This window comes from Prionailurus viverrinus, chromosome A3 (assembly GCF_022837055.1).
Source record: "Prionailurus viverrinus isolate Anna chromosome A3, UM_Priviv_1.0, whole genome shotgun sequence".
Taxonomy (NCBI): Eukaryota; Metazoa; Chordata; class Mammalia; order Carnivora; family Felidae; genus Prionailurus; species Prionailurus viverrinus.
The window spans coordinates 105,761,025-105,778,990 of NC_062563.1; the positions used below are offsets into that span (position 1 = coordinate 105,761,025).

The 17,966-nt window shown below is 45.6% G+C and overlaps 1 protein-coding gene across 3 annotated transcripts in view; it reads right to left on the minus strand.

Moving 5' to 3' along the window:
* The window catches only part of NCAPH (non-SMC condensin I complex subunit H), a 42,181-nt gene that overhangs the window by 13,385 nt on the left and 10,830 nt on the right, over positions 1 to 17,966 (minus strand). For all 3 annotated transcript variants that reach the window (XM_047853155.1, XM_047853152.1, XM_047853153.1), the window contains exons 2-10: positions 16,480 to 16,699; positions 16,229 to 16,319; positions 15,207 to 15,299; positions 14,747 to 14,882; positions 13,722 to 13,846; positions 6,604 to 6,793; positions 4,873 to 4,964; positions 3,955 to 4,160; positions 114 to 262 (exon numbers count right to left, since the gene is read on the minus strand). In XM_047853155.1, the coding sequence (XP_047709111.1) occupies positions 114 to 262; positions 3,955 to 4,160; positions 4,873 to 4,964; positions 6,604 to 6,793; positions 13,722 to 13,846; positions 14,747 to 14,882; positions 15,207 to 15,299; positions 16,229 to 16,319; positions 16,480 to 16,646 (1,249 nt within the window). In that variant the 5' untranslated portion in view covers positions 16,647 to 16,699. The remainder of the gene's footprint in view (positions 1 to 113; positions 263 to 3,954; positions 4,161 to 4,872; positions 4,965 to 6,603; positions 6,794 to 13,721; positions 13,847 to 14,746; positions 14,883 to 15,206; positions 15,300 to 16,228; positions 16,320 to 16,479; positions 16,700 to 17,966) is intronic.

Sequence of the window (17,966 nt, forward strand, 5' to 3'; positions counted from 1 at the left end):
GCTGGCAAGCCCTTCAGAGTTCTAGAGTCCTGCCTTGTAAGCTTGTGGTCATTCCCACATATGCTGGATGGTCACTGACACTATGTGTTCAAGTTCCATCTAGAAGTACATACGTTTGAGTCGGGGTCTAAAGCGCCAGTGATCCGGGCCAGCCCACATCGACATGGTACGGGGACTAAAATAGGAATATTCTCCAGGTTTCATGGACAGAAGGGGGCACATGGTCCTAATGTCTCCATCCCCAAGGGGAATCATTTCTTCCCTGTAACACACATGAAATCACATTTTTACATGTACAACCATGTACATGTCAATATATATAACACAATCATGCATTTACACGTAAAGCAGCATGTGAGGCAACTGAAGACTACCTACTCAGTTTTCACAGATGGGCAGGATTTCTAAGAGTTAGTTCAATATAAATACTTCATCGTTAAAAATCCTTTAGTTTTTACTTAGTCAAAGTGCTTTTGCTTCTCTTAATTTTATAACAATATGATCATAGCTATACAAAGAGGTTTTAAAGTGCTTCATAAAATGCAAGTTTACCCACTTGAGAGACAAGAAAAGTGGCAGAGAGAAAGTTGGACTGCACAGTTAATAAAATGCCAGAGCTGGGAGTTGGACACAATTCTCTGAATCAGCTTCAAGATCTTTCTATATGGAAGATTTCCCACCACACAAGATGATAATCTCTCATTCTTTCTTCACCATCCTTCCAAAAGTGAGGGCTCCAATAACACTAGTGTAATGTCTACCAAAAGTGAAAAGATGTTATTCTAATTTGTCCCCCAAATGATCGGGGTGGGGGAGGGGCACTTGTAATCCGTTAAGCCATTTTAGCTTTATTCTTTGCTGTGTGTGAAGTCTAACTGGCCAGTCCAGCATGGCAGTTTTGGGTTGATTTTTCAACCTTTCTACAAGGTATTAGAATGTGCGAGGTAGCTTTCTCCTAAAGGCCCCTGACACATCAGAAAGTATGTTAGCGCTGCTATACTGCCCTCTAAAGGTAAAGGTGACAAGGAAACTTCAGGCACCAAGGGGTTTTTCATCCATACTGTGCGATCCATATACACAAATCCTCTTTACATCAAACCTTATGGAATAAGGTTAAAAAGTTTTAACAGGGGACTTCACCTGTATCTACAGAATATTTATTTAAAAACTAGGAAACTGGATTTGTATAATTATTGTGCAATTAAAACCTAATTTTAAAAATAAGAATATGCTCAAAAAAATTCACATTTCCAGTCTGTAGAATGCCCATGTTACTGATAACAACTGTACTACATTGTGAGCTCCGGAGGGAGAAAGACGATGCCTTCAGTAGAATCTCTGCTCAATTCTCACAGATACTGTTCTGTTTTGGCAGTCATGCTGGGAATTTATTGGGAACTTATAGGCAAAGCTATAAAGAGCTTGGCCCCCATCTCCTGAGAATCTGTGGGCCAGGGCAGGGCTAAGGCCCTTGAGGCTTGAACTCTAGCCATTTTATCTTACGATACACAATACTATGTGGCAGGCACCCAACTGGTCCTAAGTCCCTGACTCAACAACCAACCTACTTCATGGTCTATCCAGTTTTCAAGGCCTACCCCCCACCCCCATCAAACTTCTCTAATCCCCTCTGGGGGAACTACTACTTCCTTTACCTGCTCCCCCACCACAGGGCTCCTCCTTCAATTCAACACCAGTTCAGCACATCACACTTTAACCCGCAGGGTAAAGGTCTCCTCCCAGTTGGTTTCTAGCGCATCACCCGGCACTTAGCAAAATGCTTCATTCTTACATGCGTGGAGCGGGCTGTGGTGGGCCCCGGACTATAGACTAGGTCTATAACCACAGCAAGCACCTGTACACAGAGAGATTGGCTAGAGCACACGTGGCCCACTGCTGCAGGAAGAGGGAATGCGCCCAAGATGCTGCTGGACATACAACACTTCTGTCAGTCCCGGCCTCGTTAACAGATGATGTGCACAGTTGTCCAAGTGTTGCCATCCAGGGACCAATAACATGGGGCATCCTACAGAACACTGGAATTTATAATTCAGCACTGCCATAACCCACCTTGAGCTAGAGTAGCCCTTAAAGACCTTTTAGTCCAGTACAGTGTCGTCATCACGGGTGCACAGCACAATCACCCAGGAAAAGTTTGGGAAACGTGACGAAGAGCCTGGCTTCAGGGACTCTCAGTGAAATGCTCTGGGGTGGAGCCTACTATCCAAAGTTCATTACATGCAGCCAGAATTGGCCAAAGGTGCTGAGTGATACCCAGCTCCATCCCAGTATTTAACTTCTCTGAGCCTGTTCCCCCATCTGTGAAGTGGGGATAATAGGACTTAATGATAAGGTTGTTGTAAGGCTTAAGAAATGACATTTTCTGCACTATGTAAATTATGTGAGCTAATGCAGGTAAGGCACCTGGCATGGGTCTGGCACAAAGCCAGAATAATATAGCACTCATGAGCTCAGACGTTATTATTATCTAGTCCAAACCCTTCATTTTATGGATGAGAACACAAGACCCTAAAAGGTGATGCCACTTGCCTCTGCCCCACATCTCACATCTATCAATGACAGAGTCAAGTCTGTGCAGTTTAAATATTGACTGAGCTCTCGGGAAAGAACAGCACCAGGCCAAGGATAGGGATTTCAAGACGGACAAAACCTTAGGCTAGAACCTAAGCCCCCTGGTCCTAATGCACTCAGTAGGATGGACTCTACGATTTCATTCTGTTTGAAACTGGAGAGAAATGGAGACGTTTATTCAAAATACCAAAATGGAAGTAACTAAAGCCCTTTGTTACCATCAATTCCTCAGATGCCAGGAAAAGTAACAGTTGTTCTCTGACATTTGAAAATGATATTAAAAGAGCTAATCCCACCAACCTGCCTACCATTTCTCACTTTGTAGAAGATAGGATGGGAACGGGGACAAGACTGCAAGTATAATAATAGTACAAATCAGGAGAAGAAAGGACGGTGCCAAAGGTCTTAGATGGTAGTTTTGCCTTGAGGTGCTAAATGTTTAGCCCATCACTATCTACTCCGATTTGAAGAGACATTATCAATCAAATCATTTCCCACATAAGCAGACAAATTATACAGAACAACTTCTAAGGTTTTACCCCATAGCAAACCAGCTTAGCTGTCCCCAGTCACAGGCACACAAAACTGCTGTAGGCACAGGGACTGTTCGTTTGTAGTCTTATGGAATCTCCCACATCCAAGCCTATTCATGACCTTTAGAGGCCCTTGGTACTACGTGATTATGATGCTTCCAAACCATATTCAAAATTAAAACAATACTAATCTCTTCAGTACGTATAAAAAGGCCCAGAAAGCTCTGATTTTCTTCTATGCCTACTAGAGTAATAAAAAATTTAAATTACTACAGGCTAATTCCTCCTGCCCAATATGCTCAGTTTTATTTGCTTATTTAGTTTCCCCTGCTTTGCTTATCCCTGGTCTGCCTATCTGGTAACTGAACACTGCCCAGCCCCCCTTCTTTGCTTGACCCTGAAGAGGCAGGGGCCACTGTTTCTGTAAGCAGCACATAAGCCTGTTTGTGTCTATAACTGACATGCAGTGATGTAGCCAAAAGCCAGACTATGCATCATGTGTAGAAAGCAAGCACACTCTGTGCTACCAAAACATGTAACAAGAGCCACCACTGAAGTAGCTCCTGTATCCAGGGTACTTTTTTCCAGCACTTTACATATTTTAGTTCTATCCTTACAAACTCCCACAGTGTCAGTTTTATAACCACTAAGTTGCTGAGCCAAATTCACAGGCAGGTGTGATTCCGTGAGTCAGAACGGCTCAGCCTGTGTGGACTACATGGCCAGCACGCCAGCCTAGCCAGTCTCAGAGATGAAATTCGACTGTCTCAGCAGGGAAAGAACAAATGGAAAACTCCACTGGGAACATCTGTGGCCCTGAGAGCCTTACGGGCAGCTATGAGTGTGGCAGGGTTCCTTCCAGCTCCTGAACTCAGCATTGTCCCCAGCCATGCTGTGCTCAGGCTCGTCGTTCGCATCAAAGTCGTCCTCCATGGGCCCATCAGGAAAATCCCCGCAGTCATCCTCCTCTACCTCGGCGTTGATGTCAAACACCTGTTCGTTTTTCTTGAACTTGTCTACCAGGGCAGACACGGACTGGAGAGGACAAAGAGAGGGTTCTCTAGTACTCCCCGTTCCCACGGCCACCCCAGCCACCGATGGAGGAACAGACTCCTTTCTCATCCCAAAATTCGAGCTTCTAGCCTCTCCTCCCACCTCCCCAGAGCCAACGTTCTCACGATAGTAAAGCGCTGAGGAAGTTTATATTGTGCAGCACAGGATGAAGCTGTATTGTCATCAGGCACATTTTGTAAAACATGAAACAGGAATCTGTATCCATTAACTACATGTTTAGAGAAAACTGTTTTCCATGGAGACCATTTATTCTGGAAGTGGTAGTATGTAGGCTAAAGGGGGCCATACTAAAAATATACAGAGGAAAGCTCTACACATGACAATTTCTCAGGAAACTCTGTGCCAAGGGACTCAACCCTGAAGAGCAGGAAATTCCTTGAGCCTGACAGCAGCCTGAGACCAGAGGACTGGAATTAACCATGTTAGAGGGTAAAGCTAATTAAAAAAATGCACACCCAGGAATGACAGGGCTGCCTCACCCTCCATTCCTAGCCCCCAGGTTTTAGTCCTTACAGAAGTGCCAAGGGAAATATTTTCTATACTCTTGGCCAAATAAAAATGATGCCACAGTTTTGGTTCTCACTGGGCAGGACTTGTCTTGGGCCATCTCACTGAAACCATGAGCAGTTGGACAAATGCCCAGAGCCCTTAGAAGTCTAAAAGTTGAACTCACCTCATTATGTGCCTCGCTGTCCCATTTAGTGAACTGGAACCCGGCCAGGGAAGGGCAGATCTGGCAATCTTCCACACACTGTTGCAAGGGCGCTGGAGAGAACAGAAGATGGCAAAGAGGGACGATGGCAAAGAATGTGGATGGAGCACACTCCTCCCTGCTCAGAACGACCAGAGCAGCACGATGGAGATGGGAGGCTCAGTTGCCTCTTGTTCTGTGGCAGAGGCTGGCTGGAGGCCAAGCTCCAGGTCACAGACTTCTGTCCAGGGAGAGGGTGGTGCTCCAAAGACATACCCACACTGGAAGCAGGCTCCACATTGGCATTCCAAGAATTACTGAAACATTAGGGCAGAAACCTGAAGCACAGACATTTGACTCTGAAATGGACTCTGTGCCCCTATGCTATAGCTGGGAAATAAAACCTTTCCTGAAAAGTGTACCAACTGGGTGGCTCAGTCAGTTGAGTGTCCAACTTCAGCACAGGCCATGACCTTGCAGCTCGGGAGTTTGAGCTCTATGTTGGGCTCTTTGCTGTCAGCACAGGGTCCACTTCCGATCTTCTGTCTCCCTCGCTCGCTCTGCCCCTCCCCTGCTTGTGCTCACTCTCTCTCTCTCTCTCAAAAAAAAAAAAAAAAAAAAAAAAAAGTGTACTAACTGCATAACCAATCATGCAATGCTACTTATTTTAGTCCCAAACTAAACTAGTTACCTCACAAGATTAAAGTCCCAGTTGGGAGCATAAACTTGGAAATAGATCATGAGCACAAAACAGCTGTACTTAGAAAACTTTAGATGAGAATCGGGGCGCCTGGGTGGCTCAGTCGGTTAAGTGTCTGACTCTTGATTTTGGCTCAGGTCATGATCTCACAGTTCATGAGATCAAGCCCTGCATCAGGCTCCACGCTGGGTGCGCAGCCTGCTTAAGTTTCTCTCCCTCTGCCCCTCCCCTGCTCACACATGTGCACGTGTGCACTCTCTCTCTCTCAAAGCAAAAAACAAAAATAAGAAAAAAAAAAACTTTATACAAGAATAGAAAGGATGAAAATGGGCACCGTAACATCTGTGTGGCCCTGGGGGCAGGGGGGTGGGGGGGAGGACCAATTTCATGCAACACATAAAAAAGACTGCACACAAGTGTAGCTACTACATTCCCGCACCTGCCATCCCCCCACTCACAGCTGTCACAATTTCTCAGAAGATTCAGAGAGGTATGGACGGTAGGATGGGAGGGGGGATAAAACCCTTTCCAAGCCAGTATTAGGAGTTAACAAAAGGACAGACCCATTCTCAGACCACCACAGTGGAGTCTGAAAATAATTCACAATGCCCTCTTCTCCTCAGGACCCCCTAAATTGGTAACAAAAGAACAAGGCCTCCCTGGCTCACCAAAAGCCTATTTTAAAGCTCCTTTCCCAAGTCCAAACTGTGACAGGCCAGGCTTAGCCCAGGGCTCTAAAACGTGACTGTGCAAGCTGGCTGCTGACAGGGGCACACGAGGGATGTGACACATATAGACCAGGTGGGCATCAGCTACTTACTACTCTTAGACTCCATGCTGCAGAGAGGAAGAGAAGTTAGTTTCTCCCAAAAGGATGCCTAATTTGGTATTCCAGAGGCACCTTCTGGTAATTTAGCCAAGCAACATAATGACAGGCTTATTATAGTCCAGGGCTGTACGGAAACTTTTCTGATGACTGAAATGCTCTGGTGAGATGCACTATGTGTACTCACCCTTTAAATCTGTCATTTCTACCCAACCTAAATCTGGCAACTCCAGGGGTTCTTCAGTGGAGAGAGTCTGGACATCGGAAGGAAACAGCAGCTCACTTCTGTAGTCATGGCAGTGGAGGGTCGAGAGAAATACCCCCGCTGTGCTGCACTCATCGAATGAGGCTGCTGTCTTCTGAAACATGGGATCGATCTGAACGTAAAAACAGAGGGAACCGAAGAATTATGGAATGCAGCCAAAGCAAATATAAAATCTCATTCACTGGACCCTGCTTATACACAACTGCATATGCTGGATTGAAGTATCTCTGCACATGATCCAAACAGGTCGAGGGCTTTCTGATAGGTAGAATCTCATCCTAGCAGATACCAATTGAAAAGGAAGCCTGGGGCGCCTGGGTGGCGCAGTCGGTTAAGCATCCGACTTCAGCCAGGTCACGATCTCCCGGTCCGGGAGTTTGAGCCCCGCATCAGGCTCTGGGCTGATGGCTCAGAGCCTGGAGCCTGTTTCCGATTCTGTGTCTCCCTCTCTCTCTGCCCCTCCCCCGTTCATGCTCTGTCTCTCTCTGTCCCAAAAATAAATAAAAAACGTTGGAAAAAAGAAAACCTGTATGAGGGATCTGTTCACAAGATCCCATTATTACTCTGAACAGAAATATTTTCACAGATTTGAAGGAACACACTAAGAGATTGAGGGGAAAGACAGGCAGAGTCAGCAGGACTAGATGGATGGGTAAAACATGGAAGAGGCTGTAAGGAAGGCTCCCAAGGTTGGGATAAGGAGTAGGAGTGGCACGGCCACATGACACCAGTCCCAAAGGCAGAACAGGGCACAGAGCACGAGAACAAGGACAGAGCAAGGCACACGCACGTGTGGCAAGAGGTTAGAAGTCACCTGATTGTACAGGTGGCCCTGCGACAGGAAACAGGTTGGGTACTGGATTCACAGGTTTTATGTCTCAGGATGTAGCTACTACGGAGAGAAGAGGCCTCAGGTGGGATGACAGATGTGACTCTCTGGCTCTTTCCTGGCCCCCTTAGCTCTTAGCCTGGCCCCACCAGAACCAAGACTCTCCTCTCACCTTCCCAATAAACCTGTCTCACCATCCTCCTAGCCCGAGTATCACATATATCACCTCCACATTCTTCCTGTCTCCCTACCACTCACCCAGTCACACAGCCTGGCAAGTTTTCCTCCCCGCACATCTCTACCATCTATCCCTTCCTTCTTCACCCCTATTGCCACCAATACAACCCACGCCTAAGTTAACCCTTGCCTCTGGTCTTTCTCATTTCCCATTCCAAAAATACTAGTGTTGCTATTCCCATTCCCTTCCTAAGATGCTACCCAGACCATTGGCTTCCCACCTGGAGCCCCACACCCTTTGAGGTCCTGTGTGGGTAGTTAATGAAACTCAGCATTTCAAAGAGTCAATGCAGAAACTGTAAATGCTAAAATAAAACTGAAAAACACTAGTTTTCCTCACTTTTGTCTAGAATTACATCATGCTAGTGTAGGAACAATGGTCTTGACTAACATCTTTGAGTAATTTGAGGGGAACATGAATTATTGCTAACTGCATAGTTTGGGTAGATAAAGCTTTTGTCTTTTATTTATGTATTTATTTATTTTTTAAGTAATCCCTACATCCACCATGGGGCTGAAACTCACAGCCCCAAGATCAAGAGTCACATGCTCTAAAGACTGAGATAGCCAGGTACCTTGGGTAGATCAACCTTTTGAAACAAGGGTCCACAGCAAGGAAAAGAGAGAATAAAAAGAGACCTTGGTAGACAACAAACTGCATGGTAAAGCCTAGGTGGTTTCAGCTGTGTGAGTAAATACTAGACAAACTCTAGTTTGGCTCTAGACAAACTTATAAACCACCCAGCTGCCTAGCTGCCTAGAATCACCTTCCTGGCAATCTCCATCTGAAAATACCTACCTTTCCTTTAAGGCCCAGTTTCAAATTTCACCTCTTCCATCAATTCTGACCTCCACCCACTCTGATTTCCTATACTATGTGCCTTGAACTTCCTTTCATTGTATCTATTTGTGCTCTCCTGGTTTAAAGAACTGGAGCATAATCAGGTTGGAATCTCTCATGACAGCAAACATTTTGCACACAGAGAGCTGTGTCCAAAACAGATCAGCTCATACACAAATAAGAGTTCTCAACTGGTCTAGACACACCCACAGAACATTTGCTTTCTCATCTCCATGCCATCTCCAAGAGAATGTGGGTTCAAGAAACCGCTGAAACTTCAAATTTTAGGTTTGTGACAATCTCTCCCTCTTGTTTATCTTCCAAATTGGGCTTTGGGCCATTACGGCAGATTACAGAGCAAAAAAAAATACTTTCTAGGATGGGGTACTTGGTGTTTCTTCAAGACTAATGATGGGGCTCCTGAGTGGCTCAGTCGGTTAGTCATCCAACTCAGCCTGGGTCATAATCCCACAGTTTGTGAGTTCGAGCCCCGCATTGGGCTCTCTCCTCTCAGCACAGAACCAGCTTCACATTCTTTCTCTCTCCTCTCTTTGCCTGTCCCCACCCTCAAAATAAATAAACTTTAAAAAAAAAAAAAAAAACCAACAACAAAAGACGAATGATTTCACTTGGCCTAGATGTAGCTGACCACCACAGGCTTAGAGGGAGCAGCACTGCTTGCTCTCTCATTCTCTCTTTAGAACAACGGGAAAGGGTAGTCAGTGCAAGCTTCCTCGGGCTCCCTGGAACTGGGTCTACCTGGTCAGAAAAAAGATGATTGGAAACAGAATTTTCTGTAAGAGCTGAAGTTGGATGTAAGAAGGGGGAAAATGGAGCACTGGGGAGGGGACAGGAAGGTGGGAAAGAATTATATGGCTTCTCTTCAGATGTATGCAACGTATTACTATGGATAAAAAGCAGTTTGCTAGGAACAGATTCACTACCACAAAACCCATATGTGGACGGGACTAATGTCACCTGTTCTCACAATTTAACAAAGTGAGATTCAGAGTCTTTTCCCAAACCACACAGCTAAGACAGTGGAACTAGGATCTGAACTTTACATCACCTGCCTAGAAATCTGGCACTACCCAAGGTCAATGCTGACACATCGATAAATACAACTCTCTCTCCCCAAAGCACCCGCCACCCTTGTTTTTCCCCCCTCCCTCTTTGGCCTTGGCCTCAGTGGATCCACCTTCCTCAGGCCCCATCCTGCCAATTCACACACAGTCCTCACACTAGCACAGGCTAGAGCCTCCAGGCAAGTCCAGAGAAGAACTGCCCCACCACTCAGAATAAGACTGGCAAGGCTCCTCTCTCCTAGCCCCCCGCATGCTCAGCCTCTACCACTACCATCTGCCATGAGGCCACCAGGACTAATTTCATTATTACCCTCTATTTAGTTTATTTATTAGTTACGTATAAAAGACCCAGGACCCCCCAGGACTCTACATTTCCCAGGCTCTATACAGCTGTGACATCTATACAGCTATACAGCATGTATACACCTATGCAGCTCTGACATCCCCTTTTTGGGCCCCACCCCCCTCTCTTAACAATTGATAATTTCTGCCAGGGCCCTCTAGACTCAGTCAGTCATCACCGAAATTCCCTACATTCCCCCACTTCTTTCTTCACCTACCAGCTGTAACTCATTCATTTTCAATGGGGGTGATATCATTCTAAAGGAAGTGAAAACTGGTTCTGGGAGAGGGTGAAAAAAAATCTGAGAAGTTATAATAACTTGTGGTTCTAAGCCTCAAACTTACCTGACAAAATCTTATTCCTTTATAATGCATTTCAGGGCAGGGGGTAGGAAGACAATATCTAAAAAGGCTCTGGAGGAGGAAGAGAATGACAAAACGCCGAGGGGCACTGCTCTAATGAAACCTGCTGTCTGCCCAAGGACACTGCTTCCCTGCAGGCTCACCAGTGCGGCTGCTTCCTCTTCCGCAGCTCTCCAACTGACTGCTGGCCTAGATGTGGGATAGGTGAAGTTCCTTGTTCCTCATCGCTGCTTCCAGATTATTCTCCTTCCCAAGTCCTAAAACCCTCAGCTTTGAACATAATATAGTCAGACCTCACCACCCTCTGCCCATATGTTTTTTAATCGCCTTCTAATCCCCAGGTCTACCCAATTCTTGGGAGATCTTAATATGCACTCTTGGCTCATTACTATTCTCCAATTTTACTGCTGTCATAGTTTTTGGTGGTTTCAATATCCATCTATGCATCCATCCATCCAGCACTCTGGCCTCTCAGTTCCTTGATATCCTCTCCTTCAATGGTCTTGAGCTTCATCCTGAAAACCCCAGGACTTCCAGAGATCCCAGCATGAACCCCACACCTCCTGTCTTTTACTCCCTTTCTTCTTCTCTGAATTGAATCCTAACCATGACTGCAGCCTCTCTGTTGCTCAACTCTAAGTGTCCCTGACAGTCACCTCACATCTTTCCAGCCACCACCTTCTTGTCTCTAACACCAAGAAGTCTTTGACCCACCAGGCCCTACAACCACTGATCATACGGCTTTATGCTGTCCCTCTTCTCCCCATCAAAGTTCCATAAACACCGATCGTAATCACCCCCTCACACATGATCTTCACTCCAGTGCTCCTTTCTAGCTGTGTCACATTGGTTCAGCTGAACACAATCCTGTATTAAATCCAGCTTTCTGCCCGCTTCACGCTCGCACCCACACAGCTAACCACTGTCGGAGAAACACACAAAGTCACGTTGACTGAACTTACTTTATATTCATCTGCCACGGCCTTCAAGTCAACCATGAGTATTGTCTGGCAAGCAAACTCTACTTCCCCGGTCCACTCGCTCACCCACCCTCCTACCTTTTTCTCTCCTCAAACCTTTACCTTTCCTCTTCCACACAGTCAGTTGATGGTCTGGCTTCCTATTTTCAATGGGGGGGGGGGAGGGGGGGGTGCTGGTGGGACACAACCAGAAGGGACTACCTGGAACACTCCCACACGTGCACACTTGCATGCCATCTCTCACCAGCCATGGGTGCTCCTTAGCCAAATTCTGTCGACACTGTCCATTCCCTTCCCTTCTCACGAGCTCAAAGACTCTACTTGAGCAAGTCTCCTCCATTCTCCACTAGACTGTTCCCATCAACAAGTAAACATGCTGTTAATTCTCCCATTAAAAAAAGCAAAAACCAAGAAAACCCTCTAGACCTTACTTTCTTCTCCACTTGCCACCCATTACTCTGTTCCAAATTATAGCAAAACTCTTCAAAAGAACAGCCTATAGGGGCGCCTGGGTGGCGCAGTCGGTTAAGCGTCCGACTTCAGCCAGGTCACAATCTCGCAGTCCGTGAGTTCCAGCCCCGCGTCGGGCTCTGGGCTGATGGCTCAGAGCCTGGAGCCTGTTTCCGATTCTGTGTCTCCCTCTCTCTCTGCCCCTCCCCTGTTCATGCTCTGTCTCTCTCTGTCCCAAAAATAAATAAACGTTGAAAAAAAAAAAATTAAAAAAAAAAAAAAAAAAAAGAACAGCCTATAGTGTCTTCATTCCTCTCTTGCCATTTGTTTGCCCCCATTTATTAAGAAAAATGTCAAGCCTACAAGAATGTTGAAATGGTAATAAGAACCTCTGTGTAACTTTTATGTAGATTCCCCATTGGGTAACATTTTGCATATCTGCTTTCTCTCCTTGCCACCCCCACCGAACCTTTTCGGAAGTAGATATTGTGACACTTTACCTCTCTGCCAGTTATTAAGGTATTGCTTCTCAGACCCAAACCAACTTTGTATTGTCCGCTCTGTGATGCTAGCTCTAGGACCACATTTGGGCTTTGCCAGCAGCTCCCTGTTCGGCTCCACCAGTAGGGGACACTAGAGGGAGCTTGCAAGGCTACAGAAGGGACTTGCTTCTTTCTGTAGGCTTCCTGTTGCTGTCACCCAGCAGGACTTCTTCACCCCAGATGCACCAGCTGAGTTCAATTTGCACTTTTACTCACACTCACAGAACCAGCCTCACTGTGTGCCCCTCACAGACACCAGCACCAACCAGAATGCCTTCCTCAGAGGTCTGGGTCCTGGGTCCCATAAGCCCCTCTTCCAAATTCAGGGACGCTGAGCCAAGCAGCACCCCTTCCTTGGTCTGAGTTTCAGCTCCATAGGCCCTTCCTTCTCCAAGAATACCAGTGGCCCCAGGTTGCCACTTTGGTAGAGCTGATCACTCCCTCCTCCCTGACACTTTCTCATTTGGGCGCCACACCCTCCTGGTCTTCCTCCTACCTACTGAATGTTTCTTCTTTGGCTCTTTGAATTCTTAAGATTGGGGTATCCCAGGGCTCAGTCCTCTTTCTACATATGCTCATTCTGGTGATCAATTCCAGTCTCTTGACCTTAACTGCCATTTACAAATGTCATGGAGGTAGGAGAATGTAATCTAGTCCACTGTTGGTGGCATAGTAGATTGGTACAACCCAATGGAAATTCTATGACTCAGAATTTTCTTAGAGATACATCCTCAGAAGAGCACAAATATGTACAAGAATGTTCACTGAGATACTGTTTTTAATAGCAAAATTTTTAAAAAGCTTGTACCAACACCTTTGCTTTAAATTAACTATGCTAAAGATAAATGAAGCCTCTGGCTGCCTATAAGCAGATTCCTTAGGATTTGCCAGATCGTAAGGCTGTTTACAGCAAGGACTCTGGAGCGAGGCCACTTAGTTTCAAATCCCAGCTTGCTTACTAGCTGTATCATTTTGGGCAAGTTACTTAACGCCCTGTACCTCAAGCGAGGTAACACAGCTCAGCTCACAGGCTTTGGGCAGTACAGGGTGCCCAGTAAATGCACACTAAAAGTTAGCCATCATTATCTTTGCTGAATGTACTAGGAAAGAAAATTAATGGTATGATCAATTAGAGTCCTTGGTAATTTGCCATCTCTTTCGACTCAATCATTCTGAAATATTGTGGGGAAAGCAGGGACTTATACCTGTCAGTCTTCACTATAAAGCTAAGGGATGATAATGCAGATGTCACTCATATATTTTACTCCCTTGAGGCCTAAGCAAACGCATACCGGGCAGGCTTGGCTCTGCCGAGTTTCAGCCACTGAGGCTCTGAATTAGTCAGAGACCACACTGCACACAGTTCCTCACCTCACACTTCCGATCTGCTTCAGAGACATTGAGGTTGCTTATATTCTGTTCGATGGTTTTGCAGGAGTGCTTCTTCTTTGGCTTTTGAGCCTTTTTGGTTGTTCCTGTCTCGGTAGCACTTCCATCTGAAAGAAGAAATAAGACTAGGTACTGCAAGGATTGCTCTGGAGCACGTAACTTAACTAATTAACTCATGTTCTTCAAACCTCTAAAGACCGATCATAATTGGAATGTGCCATTCTCTCAAAGCAACAGGCTCATCTAATCCGCAGCTTCAGCGATGCCTGGGTGGTTCAGTCAGTTAAGCATCTGACTTGGGCTCAGGTCATGATCTCATGGCTCGTGAGTTTGAGTCCCATGTCAGGCTCCATGCTGACAGCTCAGAGCCTGGAGCCCGCTTCGAATTCTGTCTCCCTCCCTCTCTACCCCTCCCCTGCTCATGCTCTGCCTCTCTCTCAAAAACTAATCCACAGCTTCGGGAGAAACCTTAAGTATTTGGCTTCTAATACAAGCCAATTTCTAAAGCTCCCCCCAAGTCAGAAGCTCCCCCACTTGGTGATGCTTACTCAATCTTGCCTAAATAAAAGCCAAAAGTTTTTTTTTTTATTTTTATTTTTTTCAAAGTTTATTCATTTTTGGGACAGAGAGAGACAGAGAATGAACGGGGGAGGGGCAGAGAGAGAGGGAGACACAGAATCGGAAACAGGCTCCAGGCTCCGAGCCATCAGCCCAGAGCCTGACGCGGGGCTCGAACTCACGGACCGCGAGATCGTGACCTGGCTGAAGTTGGACGCTTAACCGACTGCGCCACCCAGGTGCCCCAAGTTTTAATAAGGTTCTTCTCTTTTTTGAAGAAAAACAACTCTAGGGCTTAAGGATCTTCTCATATACAATTCTGAAAATGTTCATGTCTTCAGTCGAATGAGATTATTGATTTCCTACGACTTCATTCCAACATATTACTCAAATCACTACCTGCTACATCCTTAAGAAAGCCCCTTAAATCCAGATCCAAACCCACATACCTGCATCATGGTTCTCTACCTCTGGAGATGGCGCATCTTTGCCCAGCCCCCCGAGGACTCTGTATACATCGGCATGGACAGCGTCCACCCGCACAGCGTAGATCTTGGTGCTGGCATCCAGAGTGCCAGCGGCCACCTAGTCAAACAAGCAGAGCTATACTCACTGGAGGCATAAAAAGGAACTGCTGAACAAGCAAAAACACAGCAAGCTTTGTAAAATATTTACTTGCTCTTAAGAAAAAATGACAAAGATTACCCTAAGACTGACAGGGAATAAACAAAATATAACAGAAAGAGATCTCTATTTCATCAGTTTAGGAAAGAAAGTAAAGAAGCTAATAAAATGTCTTATACAAGGAAGGTTCTCATGTATTTGCAGAATTCAAGTACAGGGTTGTGCGAAATATCAGAAAGAATCATCATTAATTCACATCCAAGAGAAGGTGAACATCCTTCTTACTTTAAAGTTGGTCGGTTCGGTGTCTTTCTGTTTAAGAATCTCTGACATGAAATCAATCAAGTGCAAACCAAAAGCATTCTTGGTAGTAATTTTCTGAAAACAGAAAAACGTAGAAAGGTTTGTTATTTATAGCCTAGGCTCATGTAAATAATGCTACCCTAATAGAGGAAGCTACGCTTTTACAAAGTAACAGCCCACATCTCACCACAGGTATCAATTCCCACAAACACTTGATGACAGGGCTAAATCCATACACGTATCTCCCCATTCTCAAGGCCCAGAGAGTGACAGCACACTTCCTGAGTTTTCACTGTACGCAGACCCTGTTCTAAGCACTGCACACAAAGGGACTCGGTCACCCTCAGAACAACTCTAGGAGGCAGGTACTAGTCACATTCTCATTTTACAGCGGACAATGCAGCAGAGTGCTTAGGCGACTTGCCGATACTATACAGCTTGTGAATGGCAGGGGCTGGATTCCAACAGAGGCTAGCTCTAGAACTCACACTATTAACCCCTAAGCAATGCTGCCTCTCTAGATACACTGCAGGTGGCAGGCAACCTTATCAAAAAGAGCATCAAAGGCCCATAAAAACAGTAAAAGCATGCAGAAAATATTAGCATTAAGAAGAGTCGCTGGACAATGAAAGCACATAATTATCATCAATTGCGTGTTCTCCACAGAATCAAGGATAGATTTCCCTTGTGATCAAGTTGCAGTATCTTCACTGCTAATCCAGCAGATACTCACATTTTTCTTTTTTTTTAATAATTTTTTTAAAATTTATTTTGAGAAAGAGACAGCACAAGGGGAGGAGGGGCAGAGAGAGAGAGAGAGAGAGAGAGAGAGAGAGAGAGAGAGGGAGGGAGGGAGGGAGGGAGAATCCCAAGCAGGCTCCGTGCTGCCAGAGCAGAGTCTGACATAGGGCTCGAACTCATGAACCAGCAAGATCATGACCTGAGCCGAAACCAAGAGTCGGACACTCAACCAACTAAGCCACCCAGGCGCCCCAGATACTCACATTTTCAGTGGATAGTTTGATACAGGTGGAGTAATGTTCTGTAATCTGTGTATTTGTAAATTTAGGAATCGTGGCTGAAACATCAATATTCCTACACGAAAAACAAAAACAAAAAACTCTGGCAAGGATCCATGATACCGTAACTTTTCAAAATCTGGATCCAGAATCCCACATGGTATTGTGGAGATGCCAGACCCACGTAACCCACGTCAGAACAGCCACCCAATGGAGGCAGCCCCGAATGCACTCACCTGCTCGATGGGGAGGCTAGCAAATGAGGCGAGTCTGCGCTGAACTGCAGGTCCAGGACTCGGGAGCGCCTCCGCTGCAGTCGCTCCTTTTCGTCGTCATTCTGGGGAAAGTCTTCAAGGACGGGGGTGCCAGGAGTATTGAGAGGGGCCTTCCGAGGCAGGGGCATCGAGAACACCCGTTCTGAAGGTGAGGAGGTACTGTGGGGGTGTCCACGGATTTCTGAAGAAAAAGGTATTCATTGTGGCTGACGATGATGGAGCAAAACACTTGCTCAACAAACCTTCCACGGAACATTTCCTATTCTAAAGTGGACTTGGGGCCTCTCCTGGGGTGGAAGTTCACTGCACATTTGCCACCAAGATCTTTTCCAACTCGAATATTCCATGGCTAGAACCTCTATAGTTTACGTTTTTCTTGGCATGATGGCCTTCTGATGCTTCCTTGACAAATTAATGAGGTCTGAAAGGAGGTCAAATTCGAGAAGGGCTGAGAATCAATCAGTGGATTTAACCACCTGGAGGTTTATTGGTGACCTCGACAATAGCCGTTTTCCTAGGGTAGCAGCGGGAGGAGAAAGTCAAACAGGCATAGATTCCAGGGAAGATAGGAGAAGAGAAACTGGGAGACAGTAAATGGAGACAAGGTTTTCAAGGACTTATGTTGTAATAAGGAAGGACTAAAATGGGAGGGAAGCAGTTGAAAGGGAAGTGAGGTTGAGAAATTAATTTTAAGATGGGAAAACTCCAGCTTAGTAGAGAGAATGAAGCAAAGAAATTGTATTAGTTTCCTATTGCTGCTATTAACAAATTACTACAAACTTAGTGGTTTAAACCAATACAAACGTATTCTCTTGCAGTCCTGGAGTCAGAGTCTAAAATCAATGTGTTAGCAGGGCTGTGTTCTTTCTGGAGGCTTCAGGGAAGATTCTCCTTCCCTATCTTTTTCAACTTTTAGAGGCTGCCTACATTCGTCCCATCACTCCAACCTCTTGTTTCTGTCATCACATTGCCTTCTGACTGTGAACCTCCTGCATCCCTCTTATGAGGACCACTGAGATTACACTAGGCCCATCCAGATTATCTGGGATAATCTCCCCATCTCAAGACCCCTGACCTAATCATATCTGCAAAGTCCTTTTCAAATTATAATCTTGTGTGTGTGTGTGTGTGTGTGTGTGTGTATATATACATATATATATATATATATATATATATATATATATATACATATATAGTAGTCTCTACAACCAACATGGGGCTCCAATTCACAGCCCCAAATTCAAGAGTTGCATGCTCTTCCAACTGAGCCAGGCAGGTGCCCCAGCAAAGTCCGTTTTACCACATAAGGATACCATATTCAAAGGTTCCGGGTATCTGTGGGGGGGGGGGGGGGGGCACTATTCACAGCGATCATGCAGAATAAAGGGTAAAAGTCACTGAACAATGCATTCAAGGAACAATGCATTCAAGGAAGTAAGAGCATTGCT